Raw genomic sequence first — 24181 nt, 5'->3', positions numbered from 1 at the left:
GTTAGTGACCATTATTTTTGTGATTCAAAAAAAATGTAGTTTGTTGTGCATGTATGTTTGTGTTGTGTTATATAAGGTTAAGAGATTCTTGCAAACCCCTCTTCATATCTCAAAAAATCTTAATTCTATTTTCTCTTTTTATCTTGGAACCAGCTACTCTTATTCATAATTCTTCCTCTTTAAACCTTCCTCTAACGGCTCTAACACTGGTCATATGACTTGTCAGGTAGATGATTTTCCCCTACCATAATCCCTACATCTTCCCTTATCAGAAACTCACTCATATACCTTTTAAATTTGAAAAACTTTTTAAATTATTTAAACTTTAAAATTTTTTCAATCGTTCTATCTATTAGACAAAAAAACTACATATTAAAAACTTGAAAAGTAAGTTAAAATTACTTTTATCAACTAAAACATATTATAGCCTTGATACATTCTTTAATGATACTTTTTGACCTTTTCTAACATCATTTTCATATTTTGGTTCATTTAATTCCTTTAACTTCTGTTTTTGGGAGCAGTTAAACTTATTTTTTTTAGCCTTTTGTTATTTTTCGATAATGTGTTTTTTTTATTTTATAGTTTAAAAATATGTATTGGTTCTTCTATGAATTTGTAATTTAGGTGTACACATGATTTTCTTTTACATAATACAGAACAATTTATTTCTTTCTTATTTAGTTTATAGTTGGTATCAATTCAATTCAATTTGCAAGTGAAGCTGATATAACAACATTTATTGATATTTAGACCAAATCTATTTATGCTGTACCAAGTGGAAAGGCTATCCAAGTTATCCCTCAAAAGCTTCTGATCATTAACACTGCCACACTCCTTAAAATTTTAGGTCACCTGCAAAAGACAAACATTTGGAGTTTTTGAAGCAAGTCAAAATGTTGACAAAAACGTTGAAGAGTAAAGGAGATGTATGTCTATCTTGAGGAACACTGGCGGCTATAATTAGGTCAGAGAGGCAGCTGCCTATACATAAGAATATAATGTACTTTCAAAGCAAATAACCAATTGAGTATAAACCTACAGACAACAACTTCTCAAACAAAACTTCATGATCAACCTGATCAAATGCTTTAGAAAAGTCAGTATAAATGACTTCTACCTTATGTTCTTCCATTAGGAGTAAGAGATCAGATTGATAAGATAACAAATTTGTTGCAGTGGATGTTCTATGGCAAAAACCATGCTGAGAATCGGATAAAAAACCTTTGCAGAGCCAACATATGTAACTGTTTTGCAACCAAATAATCACATAACTTAGGAATAGCTGATTGAAGGCATGCACTTCTGTAGTTTTCAATTATATTTAGTTTTTAACACATTTTTTAAATATTTTTAATATAACTTAAATAAAAAGATAAATGGTAATTGTTTGTCTTTAGGCTTACTTTTATTTAGCTCCTTAAAAAGCATATGCTAATTCTTTTCTTTTGTTTCAGATGCGTGTAAAAAAGCAGTCTGCCAGAACTCTCAGAGCCAAGCGTCTTGAGAAAAATGATGATGGCTATCATTTTCTTAATAAAATAAAAGGTTCTCCCGCATACTGGAAGCAAGAGAAAACAAAACTAATGTGTATGATTTGACAGTTTGGAATTCCAACATTATTCATAACCATTTCCGCAGCTGAAACAACATGGCCTGAATTAATTGTAATATTAGCCAAGGTTATTGATGGTAAAGAAATTTCACTTGAAGAAGCTAATACCCTCTCTTATTTGAAAAAGACCCGTTTAATCAGGACCGACCCTATAACGTGTGCTCGATATTTTGAACATAGATTTAAGTTGTTATTTAAACACATAAAGAGTGATAGTGGACCATTTAAGCAACACCCAATAGTGCATTTTTACTATCGAGTAGAATTTCAACATTGTGGCTCACCCCATATCCATGGTTTACTGTGGTTAGCAAATGCCCCGAAATTTGATGAAACCGCTAAAAGTTTCAAAGAATGCTGCCAGTTTGCTGACAAGTTCATAACTTGCCAGGGAGATCTAGAGAGTGTCAGTGAAATAATCCAATTCAACACTCATCATCATTCAAAGTCTTGCAAGAAAGATATAAAGGGATATGAGGTTAGTAAATATATTTTAATAAATTAATAATATTTTAATAGATGTGCATAGTTCATGTGAGTTAAAAGTAAAAAAAAAATAGGTATTTTGAGAATAATAGCAGTAAATCTTTGCCTTTTCATTGGTTCTGTTGTATATAGTACTATTATATATTCACATTTGAATTACTGTTTGTCATTATTAATCTCATGTAAAAAGGCTGATATTCAAAGACTCCAGTTACTTCAAAATAAAGTAATGCTAATCATTTTATTTTATACATATTACATTCTAATTAATTTAATTATTAAAATACTTGGATGGCTTTTCATACACCTAAGATGTCTTCAAGAATACAATATAAGCAGAATAATAAATAGTTAATTTTATTTCAGGTCTGCAGATATGGTATCCCCTATCTTCCAATGGATGAAACCACCATATTGACGCCTATTAAACTAGACAGGAAAGTAGATACCAATAAGGAGTTAAGAAAAACCATGTCCGAGAAATTGTTGCTGATAAAAACAAAATTACAAAGTAAACCTGATGTGTCCTTCAAAGGATTTTTAGCAGATCTCAGTATGTCAAAAGAAGAATATCTAACAATAATTCAATACAACATATTTAAGACAACAATGTTCCTAAAGAGAAAGCCCAAGGATTGTTTCATCAACAACTTCAACGCAGAAATGTTCAGTATGATGAGAAGTAATATGGATATCCAGCTAGTCTTTGAACCTTATGGTTGTTGTAGCTATATAGTCAATTATATAAATAAATCTCAAAGAGGTGTGTCAGATATACTTACTATTGTGGATATATTTACATTCCTACTAACCCAATAAAGGAAAGAACAAAGCTATTAAAATCCTTAGCAGAACTAAAAGAAATGCCCGATGATGACACTAAAATCTATTGGGATGGTTTGATTGAACACTATGAACAGAGACCAAACGAACTTGAAAATATTTGCTTGGCAGAATTGGCCGCCTATTATCAATTCTCCAAGAAAGAAGAAGAATTAAAAAAAGCAACCATATTTCCATTGAAAGATAGGAGCGGAATCTTAGTTAAAAGAAGTCATCCTAAAATCATATCCTATCGACGTTATGGACTACAACAGGACCCTATAAACTATTACAGAGAACAGATCATGGTATATGTTCCTTGGAGAAAAGAAGTAGATGAAGTTGAAAATGTTGATCAGCAAATAAAATATGTTGACCGATATGCTGAAATAGTTAAAAATAGACGGAAATTTAATGTTTTAGATGAGAAAATATTAGATGAGGCATTGCAATGTACCCAAGATAGAACAGATGACCTCATTAATAATGGCTTTGAGGGCAATATCGACAGTGAATACATGGCATATGCGATAGATAATCCCGATTATAATCCATTCGATGGCATTGATGGAAACCAAAATGAAGCACCTGTGAAACATATGTCATTTCCCACCCCTCATCAAATTCCAGACTCAGAGTATGAGGAACATAAGCAAATTAAACCAGAAACAATATGAGTTCCTAAATATTGTACAAGACCAGTTACTTGAAAAACAACCATTTTATTGCGTACTTAGTGGACCAGCTGGTACAGGAAAAAGTCACCTAATAACAGCCATAACTCAAACATTATTAAGACATTACAATTCAATTCCTGGAAATAATCCTGAAAGCCTCAAAGTTTTACTGGCTGCACCGACAGGCAAAGCACCATTTAACATTGGAGGAATAGCTCTATATTCTGCTCTGTCCTTACCAGTTAATCAATATGATGATGACTTGATTCCCTTAAGCCATGAAACAGTCAACACAATCTATTCTGCCTTATGTGACCTTAAACTAATTATAATTGACGAATATTCCATGGTTGGTGCAAAAATGTTTGAATATGTAAACAGTAGATTGCAGCAAATCTTCAAATCTGATGCAGTTTTTGGAAACATCCCTATTATGATGTGTGGCGACAGTCGTCAACTACCACCAGTGGGAGATTCCTTTTTATTTTTGCCATCAAAGAGAAATCCCTACAAGGAAATCTGTGGCACTTATTTATGGGACCTTTTTAAGTACTTTGAATTAACCGAGACAAATCATTTGCCATAGCCTTAAATAATATGGCCTGTGGTGTGATAACTGACGACGATGTGAAGTTAATTAAATCGAGAGAGGTTCCTACTGACTTCCAAATCCCAGAAGATACCATCCATTTATTCAGTTACAATAGTGATGTGGATGCATACAATAACGAAAAATTGTCTACGTATAACACAGAGCGGTCGGTGAGTGAAGCCAAAGATGTAGTTAAAAGTAGTTGCTCTGAAAAACTAAAAACATTATTTTTGGAATATGTGAAAGGTTTAAAAAAATCTGAGAGTTTTGGCTTGATGTTGACTGTAACTCTACAATTAAATGCAAAATATATGATCTCTCTCAACATAGATACCAAGGACGGTTTAGTCTTGGTCTGATAGAATTTTTCGATACAAAGACTGGTATAGATTGTCGAAACCACGTCCAGAAATGTCCACTTCTCATCAGTGAGGAAATCACCATCCATAAGAGTCAAGGTGTCCAGAAGTCCAGACTGTCCAAATGTCCAGAAGCAGTGTGTATGTTGCCTGCAGCCGAGTTACCAAACTTAGTGGATTGTACATCATTGGACAATTCAAGGCTCCAAGACCACCAACCGACAAAGATGTTGCTTTCAAGGAACTCAAAAATTTGCAGACTAATAAGCTCCTAATATCCAGGTATGAGAACCAATTTGTCAAAGATGTTCATGTTAAAAACGTCATTGCTTATCAAAATGACAAAGCTTATCAAAAAATCTCAAATTTATAAAAAACAATCCGATCCTTAAAGATGCACATTGGTTATTTTTTGTTGAGACTTAGTTACACAAAAACAGTACTACTAATACAGAAATAAATGGTTTTGAATGTTTTGCAAATTTATTCAGTAATGAAAATGTAAGCAAACCTTTTGGAATAATTTGTTATAAGAAAAAATTTAACTGCAAAATTAAGTTCTATAACTAAGTACACTAAAAATTTCTCAGGAATAGTTTTTCAAGCTGTAACATTTCTTTTAAATGATATTTTTGTTATGGTAGTATACAATCCTCCAAAATTAACAATTTTACAAGCCCAACGTTGTTTAAGTGACATTATTTTTGCTCAGCAAGGACGCATATTAATTATCGGTGATTTTAATCAAGACATAATAAATGAGACACAAAATGGCCTTAAAATGACTTTGAATTTCAAAGGTTTAACATCTAAACTTAGTGTAGATGAATCTACTACAAAATCTAATACTCAAATTGATTGGCTTTTCAGTAACTTTAAAAATTTACAACATTTTATATATAATACCGTTTATAGTCATCATAAAGCCATAGTGGTTAGTATTTATGATAAAGATTTTATTCCAACATTTCCAAAAACTGTTAATGAGTCTAAAAATGTATCTCAAAAATTACACTTTAATGTTAAGAATACTAATAATAATAATCATTATTTAGCAACCCAAGCATCCTTACAGGAAGATGAAGAAAGTATTAATAATGATGATGACATTATTTTAACTTCTGATGATGAGAGTATCCCTAATGTTTATAGCACACCACCTTCATTGATGAATAGAGATAATGTTTCGTGTTATGCTAATAGTGTTTTACAGTCACTTTTATGTTTACCAGAAATTCGTGATTCAATTTCAAAGCGAAACACCAACATTAACTCTAGGATTCATGACATTATGCTAAAGAGAACAAATTCTGCAATGGCAGTGCGACAATTACTAGGAGGCATATTCCTACGTCAAGAGCAACAAGACGCAGAAGAATTCTGTAGAAAATTATTGAGAAAATTGGACGTAGACGATGTTCAAATCTACATTAATGCTAGAGTCCATCTGGATGTAAAACATTGTGAAAACTGCAACATTAATGAATATGGAACTAATGATATGGTCAGAATATATATAGCATATTTTCCGGAAAACTGTGGAAATAATATAAATTTTGAATTGATGTTTATCCCTAGACAAAGTGAATTAATATGTCAAAATTGTAGTAATAATTTAACAACATTCTCCAAACTTACCTTTGTTTCTAAATATTTAGTTTTACAACTTCAAAGGTCTCAGATTATAAATGGTCGTTCAGTTAAAATAAATACCACCTTCTCAAATTTTAATAATCAAAATGTAGTTTTAGATAATTTCAGATTTAACGTGAAGTGTGTTATCAAGCATCATGGTCAAGAGATTACTTCTGGCCATTATACATCTGTGGTCAACATTAATAATCAATGGTGGAACTGTGATGATAATAATATAGGTAAAGTATCTAATTTTGATGACACATTAAAATATGTCTATTTGATGATATTAGAATTAATTACAAACTAAGATAATTAACAAATGCTTATATTTTTTTTAATTTACATATTTTCATTTTTTGCTTCTTTTACATTAAAAGATAAAAGAATTAAACAAAATTATATGCAAGCATTTCATAATTTTTAATAGACAATGTTCATGATGAAATAATAAGATACTTTGAATAGAATTTTTTCTATACTGTATTTATCAAGTCATATTTATTATTACTGATTTATTGTTTAAAGTAAAAAATATAAAACATATTGTAAATATGAAATTTCAGATAGATATTCTAGAAATAAATTGCTTTATTTTGAAATAAAAAACGTTTAAATAAAAATAATAACTATATGTGCAGAAAATAAGAAAGCTATTGGTAAAACTTCTAAATAATATAAGGAAACGAGCAAAATAAATATTAAATTTATTTATTACATAGAATGTATAGAAAAATAAAAAATTAAATAAATTCTTTGGTCCATATATTTTTTGATTATATAATTAATATTTATATATTGCAAAATATTGATATCTCAATTCAGTTTTTATTTTTTAAACTTCAGTAATTTCAAGTAAAGTCTTAATACAACACATTTATTATGTTGCAAGAAATAATAAACCATTTTGGTATTTGTAATATGAAAGAAATTGCATTAATATGTCCAAATGTTTCTATTTGTTAAGATTGTTTTACTTATTTTCCAACAACAAAAATAACAGGTTATTAATGATAATATTATTGATAATTAATATTGTGACCAACAAATATTTTTAAAATCATTATAATTTGTTTCTATAATACACTATGATTGTCTTATAGCTTTAGCTACAGCACCACTTGATATGAATAGTAACTTAAGTAAATAAAAAGGCTTAAATAAAAGTACTAAAAATGCTAAAGTACCAAAAAGCGCAATAAAACTACAAGTAGCTAAAAAAAATTAAAGTTGTGTTGTGCTAAATCATTAATCCAATCAGGTATCTTTAAGGCAACTTTTTTTATTAGTTCGTCAATATTATTATAATTTTAAATATTATTGTGTCATAAATGTATAAAGTTAAATTAGTCTTGCTTCTTATAATTAAACATTTTTTTAATCCTTTTTAAATACTTAAAATGGTAATAGTATTCAAGTACATGGCTAAGTATTTTTAACTTGATAATTAACTATAATTGTCTTATAGCTTTAGTTACAGTACTACTTGACATTAATAGCAACTTATATAAATAAAAGGCTTAAATAAAAGTACTAAATCAGCTAAAAATGCTAAAGTACCAAAAAGCCCAAAAACATTACAAGCGGCTGAGAAATGCCCAAGTAATATTGTGCTAAAATATTAATCCAATCAGGTACAAATACTAATATTTTTTCGTTGGGTTGGTGAACCTTATTAAAGATTTTTGTTTAGCATTACTAGTTCTATACGGAACTAAAAGTTTTTTACTTGGCTTTATAAAAATGTTTATTGAATATCAATAATTACATCTTTGGAATATATTTAATGTTATATTATCAAAGATATAAATTGTAATAACTACGATGCAAGGAAAAGAAAAGAAACATACCTGATAAAAAAATTGTAACATATGTTTTACTGTTACATGCTTTAATCCTTTTAAGTAACTACCAAAAAACCACAATAATATTATACATATAATGGTCAACAAATAACAAAACGATTACAATAATTTGCATTTAGAGAATTAGAGTACTACATAAACGCTGATACATAGGTACTAAAATAGCTAGAAAAAAGCATAAGAAAGTACCAAAAGCGCAAACAGTACTAAATTTACTGAATCATGCCAATTTTATTGTGTCGAACTATTAAATCAATTATGTGCATATTTATTTAGAAGCACTTTTTTCCAGCATGACCAGCTTTGTAATATTATGGCAGGTTTTAGAAAAGGAACAACATATTGATATGTATATTAATGAGGATATTTAATGATTCTCTTTTTGGTAAATAAATACTTGTAATAATAATAATATATTCTAATATGTATCTATAAAAAGATAATATAATTGGACCATCAAACATATTTTTATTTTCACATATAAAAATATGTTTTGGCAAATGTTGGCTCGCTGACCCCGCAGCAACAATTGTCTATTGCTTCCGAAAAATTAATTATTTTTTGGATATGCAATACTGATGAGTCCATAATGAGGACGAAACAATATGTTGCTCATCAGATGCCAATATGTTTTTTTTAATCATATTTTCTTATAGGCACCATTTTAATCGCGGCCAACCAGGTGATAGTAACCAGATTTCAATTTAAAGGAAACACGTTCAAAGGGCTTGACAATGACAAGTCCATACACCAAACTTTGACCAGAAGACTACAGATTCAGGGAAAAATTACATCTTCCTGGAGTTTTGGATTGCTCGAGATTTAATTATTGGTGAGTAATTATATTTACTTGACATTTCTTTAAATGAATTTTATGATCCAAAATTTTTTCTTTTATTTATTTGTTTATATTATTTTAAAGAAAATCTTGTATATTAAAAACATTTCTTTACAGGTCATTAAAATGCAAGACACAGAAATGACATCCCTTACTAAGGAATAGATACGTGCAAAGATGTCAGCAAAGCAGATATTTTTTTTTTGTTGCACAATATTTGGTAAGTTTGTTGTAATAATTTTTAATAAATTGTCTTAATATTATTTTTTATAGAACACTTAAGTTACATTTTCGTTTCGCAGCTTCATCAACCGATGCACTATTAGAAGCGCATAGACCTTATTTCCTATTCACAAATTTGTTTAACATAACATACATTTAAACTTTTCACTTAATAGTTTCTCGGTTACTGAGCGTCGAACGTTTATTTTTATTCTATATGTCTATAATTCTATATACCATATGTGTTATGTTAATTTTCCTCGTTCAGATTGGTACCATTTTTTTTGTTCCCCATTCTATCAAGTTGTGGGTAATCTATAGTATAATTCTTTTTGTTACTCATTTAATTAAGTTCTGTATGGAGACTGAAACTTTAATTATAGTTAATCTTTACCATTAACTTATTAACAACAGAATATCTAATTCCCTCTCACAAAAAATGATAATTTATAACTCATTTATTATTTTAACTTTTTCAGCCTATAAATTTCTAATATCAATTAACTTTTTCTTTGCAAAGTTAGTCGGTTTTTCGTGATGAGACTCTACCATGACTTTCTTTATTGTACTTGAGTGGAAAGTCTCGCCCGGTTGTTAATTTTTAATCATTGTATGTCTTTAAACGGTTGTGATTTTCCATATGTTGATGTGAAGTAATTATTCTATAAAACTCTTTTTCTCTAGAAAGTTTGTTGGTCCTCTCAAATAACTTTTTAAATCTTATAACTTTCAATTTCTAATCGAAGATCATCATCCCTATTTTCAGTTAGCTTTGGTGATGACTGGATGGCGAAAGCGCTCTGCTAAACTAATACTTTTAATTTTCACTAGCTGGATGCCCGCGGCGTTGCTCGCGTGAAAATAAAAGAAAAGTCGAAGAAGGCCTCCAATAATAGTACATGCAACCCACAATTGCCACGCCGTTTTTCTTGAGGTCAAGGTGCGCGATTGATATAATATAATTATTATAACCTATCGTTCGTGTGACGTCAGATGTGCATGTCGCACCTCGAGTCGCCTCGCCCGGTCTTGTCGATCCACGTACCAGCGCATTCGCCATACTGCACAGAAAATGTTATCGGCAAAACTATATTGTTTTTATAAAAAAATATACGCAATAAAACAATAAAAAAAAATAGTGTTGAAAGGTCTCGGTAACCAGAGGATTATTTAAAAAAAAAGATCGTGTAAATTGATGCAATACAACTCTCTCACGAACTTGCTGAAAAATTTGGCTTAGTGTTTTAAATATATAGATTACAAAGAGGTTTTCGTGTTACATATAAAATTGGTATTTTAATTACCTTCTTAATATACCAAAATACGAATCATTTATGTTCCCATGTCAAAAATATAATTAAAAAAAAGTACGTTTTTTGAGACTTTTTCTTAGTATTATCACAAATATAGAGAGAAAATTTATCTCGTTACACTTTTGTATATACATACATTACTTTAGAGGAAATTATTCAAATTAACACACAAATATTCTTATTACAGGCCCTTCAAATTGGAGAACAACCATGCATCTTAAACTAGAGGCTCTCCAGTCCCAACTAATGCTTCTAAGCAAAGTCTACGAGAAATACAAATAATTTCAATATTGTGTAAGCTACATTAACGTTTTAGTAAGTTAGGTATAGTGATTATATAACTTTTTTTATATTATTAACTATTTTAATTCGAAGAAAATGCTTTCAATAGTCTTATTAATACAAGTACATAAATGTGATTATGGTAAAAAGAAGTCATGAACCTTACGAAAGGAGTAGTAAATACACGTTTAAAAATTAAATTTTAATGGGGTGTAAACGGTAAGATAATTTTGTAATTAAAATTTATCAAAATTACCTTACTTACTGAGTTACTTATTATATTGGGTATTACGTCACTTATAGCAAAAATCAATTTAGAATTTTTTTTTTTTTCAGTTTGTCAAACTATTAATAAACCGTCAAATCATATAAAAAAGTATATAAAGTATTTTCGAATTAGGAAGAAATTTTGATGAGACTGGATTACTGAAAATTTGAAAGATAAGTATATTTTATTTTTAATTTAATTTAATTTTACTTTAATTACCTTGATAACGGTACTAGATATAACTACCGAAACGTTGGTTCAAATTAGGTATTTTTAAAAAAAGTAGGTCTTCTTGTTGTTTTTTATCGTTTTTTAATTATAATATTCATAACAAAGTTAGGTAGGATATTGAAAAGAAGAAACGAGCTCAGAGATTAATAGATTGAACCTCAGCTCCTAGGTATATAAAAAAATCTATTATACCTCAAGTAAATTATTGTATTTAAAACTTATTGAACTTAAATTAAATTAAGTATATCGAACGGTATCGTTACAGATTTAAGTTCATATTTCTTTTAAATACGTGAATAAGTCTATTTTCTTCTTTTCAATTGTTGAGCGTGTGAGAGAAAAAAAAAAATTTAAATTGATTTTTGCTATAAGTGACGTAATACCCAATATAATAAGTAACTCATCATGAATTCGTCACAACAATACGGATTTTACTTACCTTACTTACTGTTATAAAATATCTGAAAGTAACATATCGTAATATCTTATGTAATCAAGGCTTCTGCACCGCCCTGCAGAACAAGAACCCACTTCTATAGAACACCCCAAAAATGACAGTGTTAGCTTTCACGAGTATTTATATATTATACAGGGTGATTGATGGTTGATGGTAACTTAGACGTTTACGGAGAACGGAAAATAATTTTTTTTTGAAAATTTGGCAACATGGATTTTAGCTGATGATCTAACGATTAAAAATATTTTTAGCGATGCAGCGTTGCCGCTTATACCAAAAAGTAGTAGCAACTTTGTTATTTTAAATGGAATACCCTGTATATTTTTTTATTTTCCGATCCGCTATCACTTTATGATTGGTTCTGTATAAGGTGTTCCTATACCGATCTTTAGTGGTTTTCGAGAAATTAATTATTTTCTTTATTTTTTGACGAAAACATAGATCCAAATAAATTTGTATTACTACGGCACTGGAACCCGCAGAACCTTGAAATTATAAACGTAATTTATAATTTCAAGGTATTATACATTATTTTTCACTATGAAAATTTGTTCTACGTTATACAGGGTTGCTCAAAATTAGTGATTTTACCGCTAGATACAAAAATGGTAAAAAGTGCATTTTTTTAAATGGAACACCCGTTATATTATAACATATTCTAAAAGAAAAATTTAAATCCCTGTCTAAAGAGGTATTATGTTCGTGTATCGAAGTAGTTCGGTTTCGGAAATAAAAGCAATTTTCTGTAAAAATCGGAATATTTTGACATATTTGCTTTAGTTGGCCATGAAAGGTCATGATGAAACAATGCTATGCTATTGATGTTTGACATTGACATTTAGTTGATTAATAGTAAATACGCTTGGGTGTTTTTTTAAAATAGTGACCTAAAAATTCATTAAAATGGAAAGAAATAGTTATTCAAATGAAGTTATGATGAATCTATTTATTATTCATGGACAATGTGACAAAATTGTAGCAAGAACATGCAGAAAGTTCAAAGAAATGTACCCGAATTTACAAAAAATGGATGAAAGAAAATTTGTGCGAATACAAAATAACTTTATACAATTTGGTTCACAACTTAAAAATGATACAAGATTATAAGTAATTTACAATAAATTTTCAAAATGATTGCCATTGACTTCTAAGCAATTCGAAATCCTGCGTTGTACAGCATGTGTTGTCGCTGCTTGTATTTCAGAAGGATCTAGTTGACCAATGCAATTGATAACTCGTTGACATAGTTCCTGTTTACTGTTTACCGGTGTCTTGTATACCATTTGCTTCAAATTACCCCAAAAGTAAAAATCAAGTGGTGTAAGATCAGGTCATCTCGCAGGCCAGTCCCATGGTCCCAAACGCCTAAACCAGCGGTCATCGAATTTCTCAAATAACTCACGTGTCACCTCCTCAGTGCAATGAGCAGGTGCCCCATCCAATTGGAACCAGCAAGTGCGATAATCTTCATGCGTTAAATTTTCCAGAAAATCTTCTACTACTGAGCGCAAAATCTGAATGTATTTATGGGAGTTTAATGACCCGTCGTAAATAAAAAAAGCTATTTGATTGTCTTTTAGTAAACAAAAAACATTAAAACTAAATTTTTCTTGAAACCCCATTTCCTTAACCGCGTGTGGATTTTGATTAGCTCAAAAATGTTGATTTCTTCTATTAAAAATACCTTCTCTAGAAAACTTTGCTTCGTCTGTCCATATTATTTTTTTTAGAAAGTTTGGATCCTCTTGAGTGCGTGTCAGAAGTATCTCACAATATTGAATGCGACGTTGGTAATCATCCGGTTTCAGCTGATGAACTTTTGAATATTTAAAGGGATGCATATTATTGTCGTTCAGAATTCTTTGCACAGAATAATAAGTAAGGCCTAAATCATCTGCTGCACTCCGGATGGAAGCTTGTGGATATGCGTGAAAGTAGGCTGATGAGGACAACATCGTGAATGTTTTCACGATGTTGTCCTCATCAGACGTTACAGGCTTGGGCAAACTTGTATCATTTTTAAGTTGTGAACCAAATTGTATAAAGTTATTTTGTATTCGCACAAATTTTCTTTTATCCATTTTTTGTAAATTTGGGATTCATTTCATTGAACTTTCTGCATGTTCTTGCTACAATTTTGTCACATTGTCCATGAATAATAAATAGATTCATCAAAACTTCATTTGAATAACTATTTCTTTCCATTTTAATGAATTTTTAGGTCACTATTAAAAAAAAACACCCAAGAGTATTTACTATTAATCAACTAAATGTCACTGTCAAACATCAATAGCATAGCATTGTTTCATCATGACTTTTCATGGCCAACTAAAGCAAATATGTCAAAATATTTCGATTTTTACAGAAAATTGCTTTTATTTCCGAAACCGAACTACTTCGATATACGAACATAATACCTCTTTAGACAGGGATTTAAATTTCCTTTTAGAATATGTTATAATATAACGGGTGTTCCATTTAAAAAAATGCACTTTTTACCATTTTTGTATCTAGCGGTAAAATCACTAATTTTGAGCAACCCTGTATAACGTAGAACAAATTTTCATAGTGAAAAATAATGTACAATACTTATATACTTATACTACCATAAATTACGTTTATAATTTCAAGGTTCTGCGCGTTCCAGTGCCGTAGTAATACAAATTTATTTGAAGCTATGTTTTGGTCAAAAAATAAAGAAAATAATTAATTTCTCGAAAACCACTAAAGATAGGTATAGGAATACCTTATACAAAACCAATCATAAAGTGATAGCGGATCGGAAAATAAAAAATATACAGGGTATTCCATTTAAAATACCCAAGTTGCTACTACTTTTTGGTATAAGCGCCAACGCTGCATCGCTAAAAATAGTTAAAAATTTTTAATCGTTAGATCATCAGCTAAAACCCATGTTGCCAAATTTTCAAAAAAAAAATATTTTCCGTTCTCCGTAAACGTCTAAGGTACCATCAACCATCAATCACCCTGTATAAGAATGATTGCCCATATTATATGATAATTGTGGCATTCTATTTTTACCAATCAGATTCATACTAATTTTTTAAAAATTAAAAATATCTTACTTTTCTTTGATACGCATTTATTTCAAGTAATATTTTTTGATAAATTCACATTAATTTTTAGGATGATGATGTCGCTGCAAATGGGCCAGACCTCAACAACGGGAAATGATTGAAGAGAAGTTACTTCTACATTTGCGTTACAAGAGAGAAGGAATTATAATTGTATTGGGACAGTTAAAATGTGGATTTTACGTAGGGACAAATTCAATTATTTTAATTATAGAAAGGCTTTCTTTATATCTGACAATAAATGTTCCTTAACAAACGAATATTTTTATGGGATACTAAAAAATCGCCGAAAATAGGGTTTCTTTAATTTTTATAGTTTTTCTCTTGGCAACTCATGCAAATGATACATTTAATTAAAAAAAATCACATTTATAAATGATTTGAACGATACCTTCATTTAGGGATTACTTGAAAGTGTTCCATGTTTTCTCTTCAGATAATGCATACAAAAAAAAAATTAGTAAAAACCAATATCTTATGTTTATGTGGCAATAAGATCCAACTTCAATGAAAATTAAAAGTTGATAACATGGAATTTTTTATGAATACATAATCAAGAAACTAAATTCAGTGCATTCTATGTTAAAATTATAATTTTGTAACCATATATTTTCATTATGTCGAAATTATCATGACAGTGTAAGCATTTTACTCCAAAGCCTCTGAATTTTCAGTACCTCAAATATATTTGGAAATACTGTACACAACTTAGATATATTTAGGTAAAAATTTATAGGAAACATTAATTGTTTTATTTGTCGCACGTTAAATATTAGCTACTGTTTTGGTGAACTCGAATGTATTTTAAAACATATTGTAGTAATCTTTTATATTAAACAAAAAAAATCTTTAATTGTGATTGATATCCAAATGTTAACATTAGTTTATGTAACAAATAGAGGTGAATTTTATAAATAAAACTTTCTCTTTCTTTCAATCTTTTTAATTATTTATTAAAAATAAAAAAAAAATAATTGGACCCGCCACCGTTTCCACGGCCGCGGTGTCCACCTCGTCCACGGCGACGGTGGTCACGATCGTGGCCACGACCACGGCTCCACGGATGGACCACGACGTGGTCATGATCCGCCCCCCTGGCACTGAGGCGCCTTGCAGGTCTCCTGTCTAAAAATAGAAAATATTTTATTAAATTTTCATTTCAATTTTAATAATTTATACAGGGTGTCCAAGAATTCTACGATCATATAACAAATAGTGAGTGATAAGCTCAACTTAGTTTTTTTTAAATTGGAAATATTATTAAAGAAGGCGCTTCAGAAAAACATATTAGACTATTAATTATTAAAACTTAACATTTTGCTACAAGAAAAACTAACATTTTGCTTTAGATTATAATTTTGTAATTTAAGTTTATGTAAAATTAAGTAATTTAAATTACAATCCATATGGTATTTGGCCACTATAATCAATATACTTTAATTAAAATTGGACACCTTATGTTTTCAAAACTCAGATAAAAAGATTAAGTGAAAAATATATAAGATCTTTTCATTATTTTATTTCACTCTATAAATTAAAACCGTTTTAGTTTAAAATATATAAAACTCACCATTGCTTGCTGTCAGCCGGTTCTGAAAGAAATTTTTTTTTAAATTATTTATAACAAAACTAGTGACGTTTAACTAAAAATGTGATATTTAAAAAGAAATTAAATAAGACAAATTACATATTTTTGTATTATAAATTTCATTTATTTTTATTTTTTTATAAATATAAAAATGAGAATTAAAATAAAAAGGGCTGCTTACCACTAAGGCGTTGACCTGCCCTTGCAGGGCCTCCAACATTCTAAGTACTGAAAAAAAAAGTACCAAATCTAAGCATTATCCTTTTTAGGTATTATCTTAAGGTAATTAATTATCCGGCACACTTCTTTTTCATAACTTAAAATATAATTTCAAAAAAATTAAAAATCCTATTTAAAATTCAAAAATTGAAGTAATTTTGGAAAAAAAAATCAAAGAAATTATAAAAACGATAAAATAAGTTAATCAAATCATAGTCATAATTGCAAGTTTTACTTTTTCAAATTAGAAATTCATAAAACATCTTTCTTGAAAATTATCATTATAGTTCAATTATAAAGTCTCTTATTTAGACAAGTTGACAATTTAAAAAGTTAAACATGTTTATGAAATCTCTGTGTTTTTCAAATATATTACAGAATAAAATTTTTTTTTATTGTTACATTTGTGGTTTTGAATTAATATAAATATGCCATAAATGTTGTGTATGTCTGGATTTTCAAAAGTATAGGGTTTTGGAAAAAATGGTCTTGTGGAATCTCTATAAACTGTCAGTTACATTATTCTAGATGTAATTTATATTGCTTAGATTATTGTTAAGAACTTGATGAATGATATATGGTTGTAATTTTGAAGGGTTTTAAACGTACTTTTTTTAAAAAAATTTATCATAAAAAAATACATGTCTTGAAACAAGAAAAAATATTGAAACATAGATATCGCCATAGCTGAAAAGTATTATATCCATTACCTGTGTATAGGCAAACCTTTAAATTACCCCTTAAAGTTTGTAATAATTTGGTTATCAAGACTCGAAAGAGTTTGTAATGTTGTTTTCTTCACAATCACAAGACATATCATACTTATACATATTTAAGCTTGCAATCATAGCAAGTATATTGTGTAAGTTAACATAATTATTATACTAATTTTGTCATAAAAAAATGTTAAATACATTTGACCTATATGTTATAATGACATTTGTAAAGGACTTTTTTTAAAGGATATTGGTATACTCTATCTACTATTTAAACCCTTTTGTATACAAAAAAAAAAACAATTTAATTATTGACTTTTAAAATATGAAGAATGTACTTCTGAAAAAACATATATATGTCATGTAACATTCAAAAGCTAGAGTAATTTCTGGCAAATTCAAGAATATGACAAAATGAATTTATTATGACTGTCATATCATATTAATCTATATGCGAATTTTTTTAAAAAGTTATGGCTTTAGCATTCCTTTCTTAAAAGTTATCATTATGTCTGACTATAAAATTAAATTTCAGCCTAAATAGACATGGTTATCTGCAATATCTATAAAATATGAAACAAAAAATTGTTAAATATAATTTCTATAAAGATTAAAAAATGATGTAAATATTAGTTGATCTGTTACCACTTTCTTCTTCTTAAAATAAAATGGGTAAACCAAATAACAATATTGCTTATATTGATAAAATCAAAATGAAAAAAATCGGATTAAATTACTTACTATCAGGGGTGGCCACTGAAGGGGCGGCAGTGGTGGCGGCGGTCGCCAAAGGGGCGGCAGTGGTGGTGGCGGCGGTCGCTGCAGGAGTGGCGGTCCCCGATGATGGAGGGCCTATAATAACCAAGAAAGAAAAGATATCAAAAAATGTTAAACCTGTATGCAATATTGCTTAAATTTTTAAAAGAACAAAAAACACTGATTTATTTTGAATTACTCACCATCAACTGCAACACCATCGGGCTCATTGACAATCTATAAAAAAATGTGATAAATTTAATAAAAATTAAAATAATAATGTCAAAATATTGTACAGAGTGTCAAATCTTCTTGTCATCGTCTCTGTCACTATTAATTATATTTTATGAAAAAGTAGCATAAAAACCGCGCTGCTTTAACTCTAATAGGTAATAACGAAGATACGCCGAAGATAAGCATCAAAAAATAGATAATTTGAACAGTTCTTCTCATTGATCCTAAACTATTACTTATTATTGTTATGGTAACACAAAAATATCTGCATTTGTATCCGCTTTTACTTAAAATCAGAACTAAGCGGACATTAAAACATTCTGCCTTAATATACACCAGGTGTCCCAAAATGCTTTTAACAGCACAGAACTTCGCTAGTTTTGAAGATTTAAGCAAAAAATTTCAAAATGCGTTTTTCGCAAATAAAATAAAAAATTAATACTTACTGCGTTTCGTTCCGCCATTTCAACCGAACTGAACAGAAACTGTGGTTTCCACATACACTTTATCTCCAAAATCAAACCAACCAATGAGGAGATTGTTATTGATCACGTTATTGATAATTTTATTTATCGATATTGATCACCTGACCTGACCGGCGAAATAACATGTTAGTGCCTGTACATAATGGTGAGTTCACATATGAATCGTTTTAATTGCGCCAGTAAAAATTCGTGCGCCAGTAAATTAAATTTGCACGTGTGTACATCGACTTGTCCAAAAAAGTTTGTATACTTCTCCCGTGCTTATAGGATGTATATAGATAGTATTTCTTATAAAAGTTAAGATTGTCGAGAAACGAAACAGAACGAAATCAGAAACTTTGCGAGTTCAAATTATTTTATTTATTACATTTTATTGATTATAATAATAATAAAATTTATTTGCATTAATTTAATATAAAGAGTTACAATAATAATTAATAAACTTAGTTAAATTAGAATAACACAAAAAGGAACTGGAAAACAATTTTAAAAAACCAACCGAAAAAAAACGGCAACAATAGAACATAATTACATGTATATCAATAGTACACACTAATAAATTGTAATAGTTGAAAAGTAGTGCCTTTTAAGTAATTAATTACATTTTTTATTTTACTGGTACAAAGATACAAACAATAAGAACAAAATTAAAACAAACAACAACAAAAAAATAAAATAAAGAACAAAAAAAAGCTGCATCTTTAGATGTTTTTTAAACCGGTTAACAGTAAGGCTTTTAAGATGAGGCGAGAGTCTATTGTATAAGCAAAAGACGTTATAAGAAAAACTCCTTTCAAATATTGCCGTGGTATGTTCTGGTGGAGTTATTAAATTTCTAAACCTTACATTTATGTTCATCTGGCACATCTGTCCTAATTTTATTTAAAAGGTAAGGCAGTGATTTGGTGATAATAATTGCATGTGAGTTACATTTTCTGCTACACGGAGAGCAAGTGCCGATGTGGGTAGAGCAACCTTAGGGAACCATATACTTTCTTAATATTCAAATTAACATGCTCTCCAAAACGAAGATCAGCATCCATCAGAAGACCTAAATTACTTGCTCAGTTTGAACTGGTTAACTGATTCCTCTGCATAATTATTTGCATCTGATTTTTTACATGATTTTTGTTCTTTCCAAAAAATAATAACAAAGATTTATTTGGGATAATTTGCAAATTGTGTTTTCTGAATATTTAACAAGTTTTTTTAGGTCCTCTTCGATACATTTTTTAGCAAGTTCCCATTCTTTTGGTTTAAAAAAGTATAACATTTGCTTATCATCGGCATATTGATGAACTTTTTCATGATCAATGCATAAATTTATACACGTATAAATAGAAAACAAAAGCGGTCCCAAAATTGAGTCCTGTGGTACCCCGTTTTTAATTGCACCTTGCTCCGACTGCCCCAAAGACGTTTCAACATATTGGCTCCTCCCTTTTAAAAAACTTCCTGAAAGATTGCTTCCTCTGAAAATCCAACAAAATGTCAAATGAACAGTAGTATCTCGTAATTAATAGTGTCAAACGCCTTTGAATAGTCTAAAAGGATGAGTGCGGTGGTATTGGCTTTATCAGTTTCCCTACATAAATCATCGGTTATATTTGCTAAAGATGCTGCGCAGCTATACCCAGTCCTGAAACCTGACTGATGTTCTGGCAGAAGATTAAATTTGTTTATATGTTGTCTAATTTGTTTATTCATTACCCTCTTTAAAATTTTTGATAAACATGATAATATGTTGACTGGGCGTAAATCATTATAATCAACTGCAACTTTCCTTTTTTTCGTAACCGTTTTACTTTGGCAATTTTTCAAGCAGTGGGAAAGATATTTTCAAGAATACATGAATTAATTATATGACAAATAAAAGGCAAAACTTTCGGAGACCACATTTTTATTATCTGGATATTAATTATATCTGGTACCACTGCAAGAGACTCAATGGCCAATAAGTGTTCCTTTACTTCATTTACAGTGACTGTTTTAAAAGCAAATAATTCGAAAAAAAAACATTTTTTTTATTGTTTTTATAAAAATGTTAATATATAAACAGTTCTGGATCTGGCAAAGTGTTTTTTCCAGAAAATCACAAAAAAAGGTATTAATTTCCATTGGTTTGTTTAAGTTTTGTGGCAACTGAGGAGTTTTCGAGTTACTTAGAATATTTAACTACTTTAGTCGTTTCCGGTTTTGATTTTTTTCAAGGTGTGTGCAGTATTCTAAAAAACTCTTCTCCTCGTTGTTAATTGCTATATTCGTTAAATTGCGCAACTGTTTATAATAATCCCAATGAGAGGCATTTCCAGATTTTTTGTAGCTACTGTATGCATTTTCTTTTAACTTTATCATTAATGCTATATTGTCGGTTAACCAGGATCTTTTTATTTTTACGGTTTTAACAGGAGCCAAAACATTAAATTATTAATTATTTATCATTTCCATTTACCAAGGGAAAGACCCATCACCCATAAACCAATCAGATTATTTATTTCTGAGCTGCGCAGCATTTCTCGAATGGTTACGACTAACTATCTGCAGTTGATCTTAAATCTCTGAGTGAGCCACTTTGTACTTCTTGTCTCCATAAACCTTCTACTATTGTTCCATTTTGGAAGTGGAAGGAACTGCTTTTTGAAAATACTCGTCCATCCATGCACTCGTCCACCAGATGTCTTCTGTTTGCAGCCAAAAATTCAATGCTTCAAATATTAACTTCAAACCTACTAAATTGGCAAGTGGCACTGAGTAGACTTTACAAGGGCTACAACAAATTGTTCAAAAATTATATGTAAAGCCTAATACAAAAGAGGACAATGAGTTTGATTGTTTTGGGAGGTCGGTGGTTTGTTCGTTGAAGAAGCTACTGGAAACAGTCGCTTTGAAATCGATAGCGTACATACACTCTTATCTTATACGGTTGGGTTGGGTTTGGGAGCATTTGATGTAATGCTCAGCAACCAGTGGCGAAACTACCGGTGTGCCATGTGTGCAAGGCACACGGGCCCAGCTTCAAAAGGGGCCCTGGATGGGCCCCAACTAAGTGTGGGCCCGAGAACCAATCGAGGGGTCGATATAAAAAAGCATTTTCTTATAAAAAAAAGCCAAAACCTAGTATTAGTGGAGAAGTTAAATCAACGGCTGTGGCTGAGGCAAAGCAACCACTTTCACACACTGATAAAGGATATTACGATCCTAGTACGGCATTAACGGATGAACAGAAAATGTTTTTAGTTACTAATGAACCCTGTAGACCATTATGCCCCTTTCCTAAAAATGAACAAGGTAGGAGTTTTTCATCTTCTTACTACACTAAAACGAGTATGTCAGGAATAAAAACTGAGCGTTTGTGGCTTTGCTACTCGAGTCCAACTCAAGTCCTGGACAAATGCTACTGCCTACCTTGTTGGATGTTTGGGCAGGCTAACGATGCTCTTGGGGCCAGATCTAATGATTGGAGACATCTTCAACAAGCAGTCAACAGGCATGAGCAAAAGCTTAACCATAACGTTTCTTGCGCCGTATTTGGTCGCTGGAGATTAAAGAAAACTATCGATGTTGAGCTTGATTTGAAAATTCGACATGAAATTAATGTTTGGAGACAAGTTTTGGAGCGTGTGGTAGAAGTTACACTTACATTAGCATGTTGCAATATGCCATTTAGAGGTCACGACGAAATCTGCTTGCCAAAAAATCTGTGATAAATCTGCTTGCCAAATTTGACCCGGTTTTACGCAATTAAAGTTAAAATTTAGTAGAAAATAAGAAAAAACATTCTACCACTTACTTAAGTCCCTTTGTTCAAAACGAGGTTATTGAACTGCTAGGTAATACAATTAATCAAAATATAATTAAAAATATAAAAGCTTCTTCATTTTTTTCGGTTATTATCGATACTACACAAGATATTGCTAAAATAGACCAGCTAAGTGTAATTATAAGATATGTAACCACAAATTTTATAGAAAATAATCCATTCCAAATTATAATTCAGGAATTATTTTTGGGGTTTATTCCAGTAAAAAGCAAAACTGGTCTGGCTTTAAGCATAACGATATTAGACATTCTACGCAAAAATGAACTACCCTTAGAAAGACTTCGTGGGCAAGGTTATGACGGCGCGGCAAATATGAGTGGCATATGGTGTTCAAGCCGAGATTTTAAAAGTATCACCAAACGCCTTATATGTGCACTGCGCCGCGCATAATTTAAATTTAGTCTTGAACGACGTTGTAAAAAGTGTTGAGGAGGTCAGAAATTTTTACGATTTGGTTGAGAATGTCTATGTTTTTTTTTGGCCATAACATTAAACGATGGGCGCTTTTGTTACTAAGAGTAAAATAACTTTAAAAAAATTGACACCTACCCGATGGTCATCAAGACACGATGCATTAGAAGCTCTTCGTTTTAGATATGTAGATATTTTAAAAGCACTGACAAAAATAATTTTAATCTCAATAAATAGATCAGAAGTTACTGAAGCAAAATCTTTAAGAAAGCACATGGAAGAATTTGAAACAGTTTTTCCTTCAAACTAAAATATTAAAAGTTATTGATACTTTATCAAAAATTTTACAAAAAAAAGATCAAAATATTGAAGCTGTGTCCAAACTGTTTACGACAGCTAATGAAACCATAAATAAAATAAGAAATGACTTTGATTTTATTAAAACCGAAGCTGTTCAATTAGCAGGGCAATGGGGCACTACTAATGAATTTAAAAATAAAAGAATATCAAGACCAAAAATATATTTTGACGATAAAAACAACCATTATCAAGTTCAAACAAATGATGATTGTTGGAGAATAAACGTTTTTTTTCAAAACAATAGATATAATAACAACTCAATTAAAAAATCGAAGTTCTGGGATTTTTAAAATTTATTCCTATTTTGTGTTTTAACCCCAAGTATTTTACGAGATCCTTCTTTTTCTGACATTGAAATTCACAAAATGTGTCAAACTCTGCACCTTAAATATTCGGAAGATATTGCGGATACAATTTCTTCCCAGGTGCTTTCTTTTAGAGAATGTTTTAAGCACGACTTAAATAATTTAACGTCTATTTTTGATTTATTAGATTTACATACTTAAGGAATTAAGGATTAGATACTTAAGGAATTGCATGGCTGAAGAAAGATTATCAGCTTTATCAATTATTTCCATAGAAAATGAGGAAGCTCGAAAAGTAGATATTGCTAATGTAATAACCGATTTTGTGCATTCAAAAGCTAGGAAAAAAGATTTTTTTGGTAGTTTATAATTGTTTTAGTGGTTTTTTCTTTAAATATTGTTTTTTGTTGTTATTTTATGTATCTGTTTTTTAATTTATTTTATTTTATTAATTATTAGTTTTTATTTTGATTTTGTGTTGTTTAAATTTTTTTAAATTATAGTGAGTTAGTGTCAACTGTTTTGTTTGT

General features: G+C 29.9%; 2 protein-coding genes and 1 long non-coding RNA gene across 4 annotated transcripts; 2 read left to right on the top strand and 1 right to left on the bottom strand.

The window, feature by feature from the left end:
- Positions 1–896: 896 nt before the first annotated feature.
- Positions 897–3734, top strand: LOC126750125 (uncharacterized). Its single transcript, XM_050459632.1, has 3 exons — positions 897–929; positions 1605–2093; positions 2468–3734. The coding sequence occupies exons 1-3, from the start codon at positions 897–899 to the stop codon at positions 2918–2920; spliced, it is 975 nt and encodes a 324-aa protein (XP_050315589.1). The 3' UTR covers positions 2921–3734.
- A 2243-nt stretch (positions 3735–5977) lies between these two features.
- LOC126750314 (uncharacterized) lies at positions 5978–15192 on the top strand. 2 transcript variants are annotated; one of them, XR_007665682.1, is made up of 5 exons: positions 5978–6425; positions 8708–8883; positions 9007–9109; positions 10612–10739; positions 14810–15192. It is a non-coding gene; the product is annotated as an uncharacterized LOC126750314 (long non-coding RNA). The 2 variants fall into 2 exon arrangements; XR_007665683.1 differs by lacking the exon at positions 5978–6425 and having other exon boundaries at positions 8586–8883.
- Positions 15193–15690: 498 nt separating this feature from the next.
- LOC126750509 (uncharacterized) lies at positions 15691–19768 on the bottom strand. The gene is made up of 6 exons (XM_050460147.1): positions 18717–19768; positions 18240–18273; positions 18022–18132; positions 16527–16573; positions 16328–16349; positions 15691–15882 (listed from the first exon to the last, which is right to left on the bottom strand). Exons 1-6 carry the CDS (start codon positions 18768–18770, stop codon positions 15704–15706), a joined length of 447 nt encoding a protein of 148 aa, XP_050316104.1. The 5' UTR covers positions 18771–19768; the 3' UTR covers positions 15691–15703.
- Between the last annotated feature and the right edge of the window lie 4413 nt (positions 19769–24181).

Source organism: Anthonomus grandis, chromosome 2 (assembly GCF_022605725.1).
Source record: "Anthonomus grandis grandis chromosome 2, icAntGran1.3, whole genome shotgun sequence".
Taxonomy (NCBI): domain Eukaryota; kingdom Metazoa; phylum Arthropoda; class Insecta; order Coleoptera; family Curculionidae; genus Anthonomus; species Anthonomus grandis.
Note: the sequence above shows the minus strand (reverse complement) of the source record. Positions and strands in the feature narration are given on the sequence as shown.

Coding starts and splice junctions, on each gene's coding strand:
- LOC126750125 (XM_050459632.1), top strand. CDS start 897: ATGTTGACAAAAACGTTGAAGAGTAAAGGAGAT. Junction 930..1,604: donor CGTTGAAGAGTAAAGGAGAT/GTATGTCTATCT, acceptor ATGATTTGACAG/TTTGGAATTCCAACATTATT. Junction 2,094..2,467: donor AAGATATAAAGGGATATGAG/GTTAGTAAATAT, acceptor ATTTTATTTCAG/GTCTGCAGATATGGTATCCC.
- LOC126750509 (XM_050460147.1), bottom strand. CDS start 18,770: ATGTGGAAACCACAGTTTCTGTTCAGTTCGGTTGAAATGGCGGAACGA. Junction 18,133..18,239: donor CGATGGTGTTGCAGTTGATG/GTGAGTAATTCA, acceptor TGGTTATTATAG/GCCCTCCATCATCGGGGACC. Junction 16,350..16,526: donor GGCAGGTCAACGCCTTAGTG/GTAAGCAGCCCT, acceptor AATTTCTTTCAG/AACCGGCTGACAGCAAGCAA.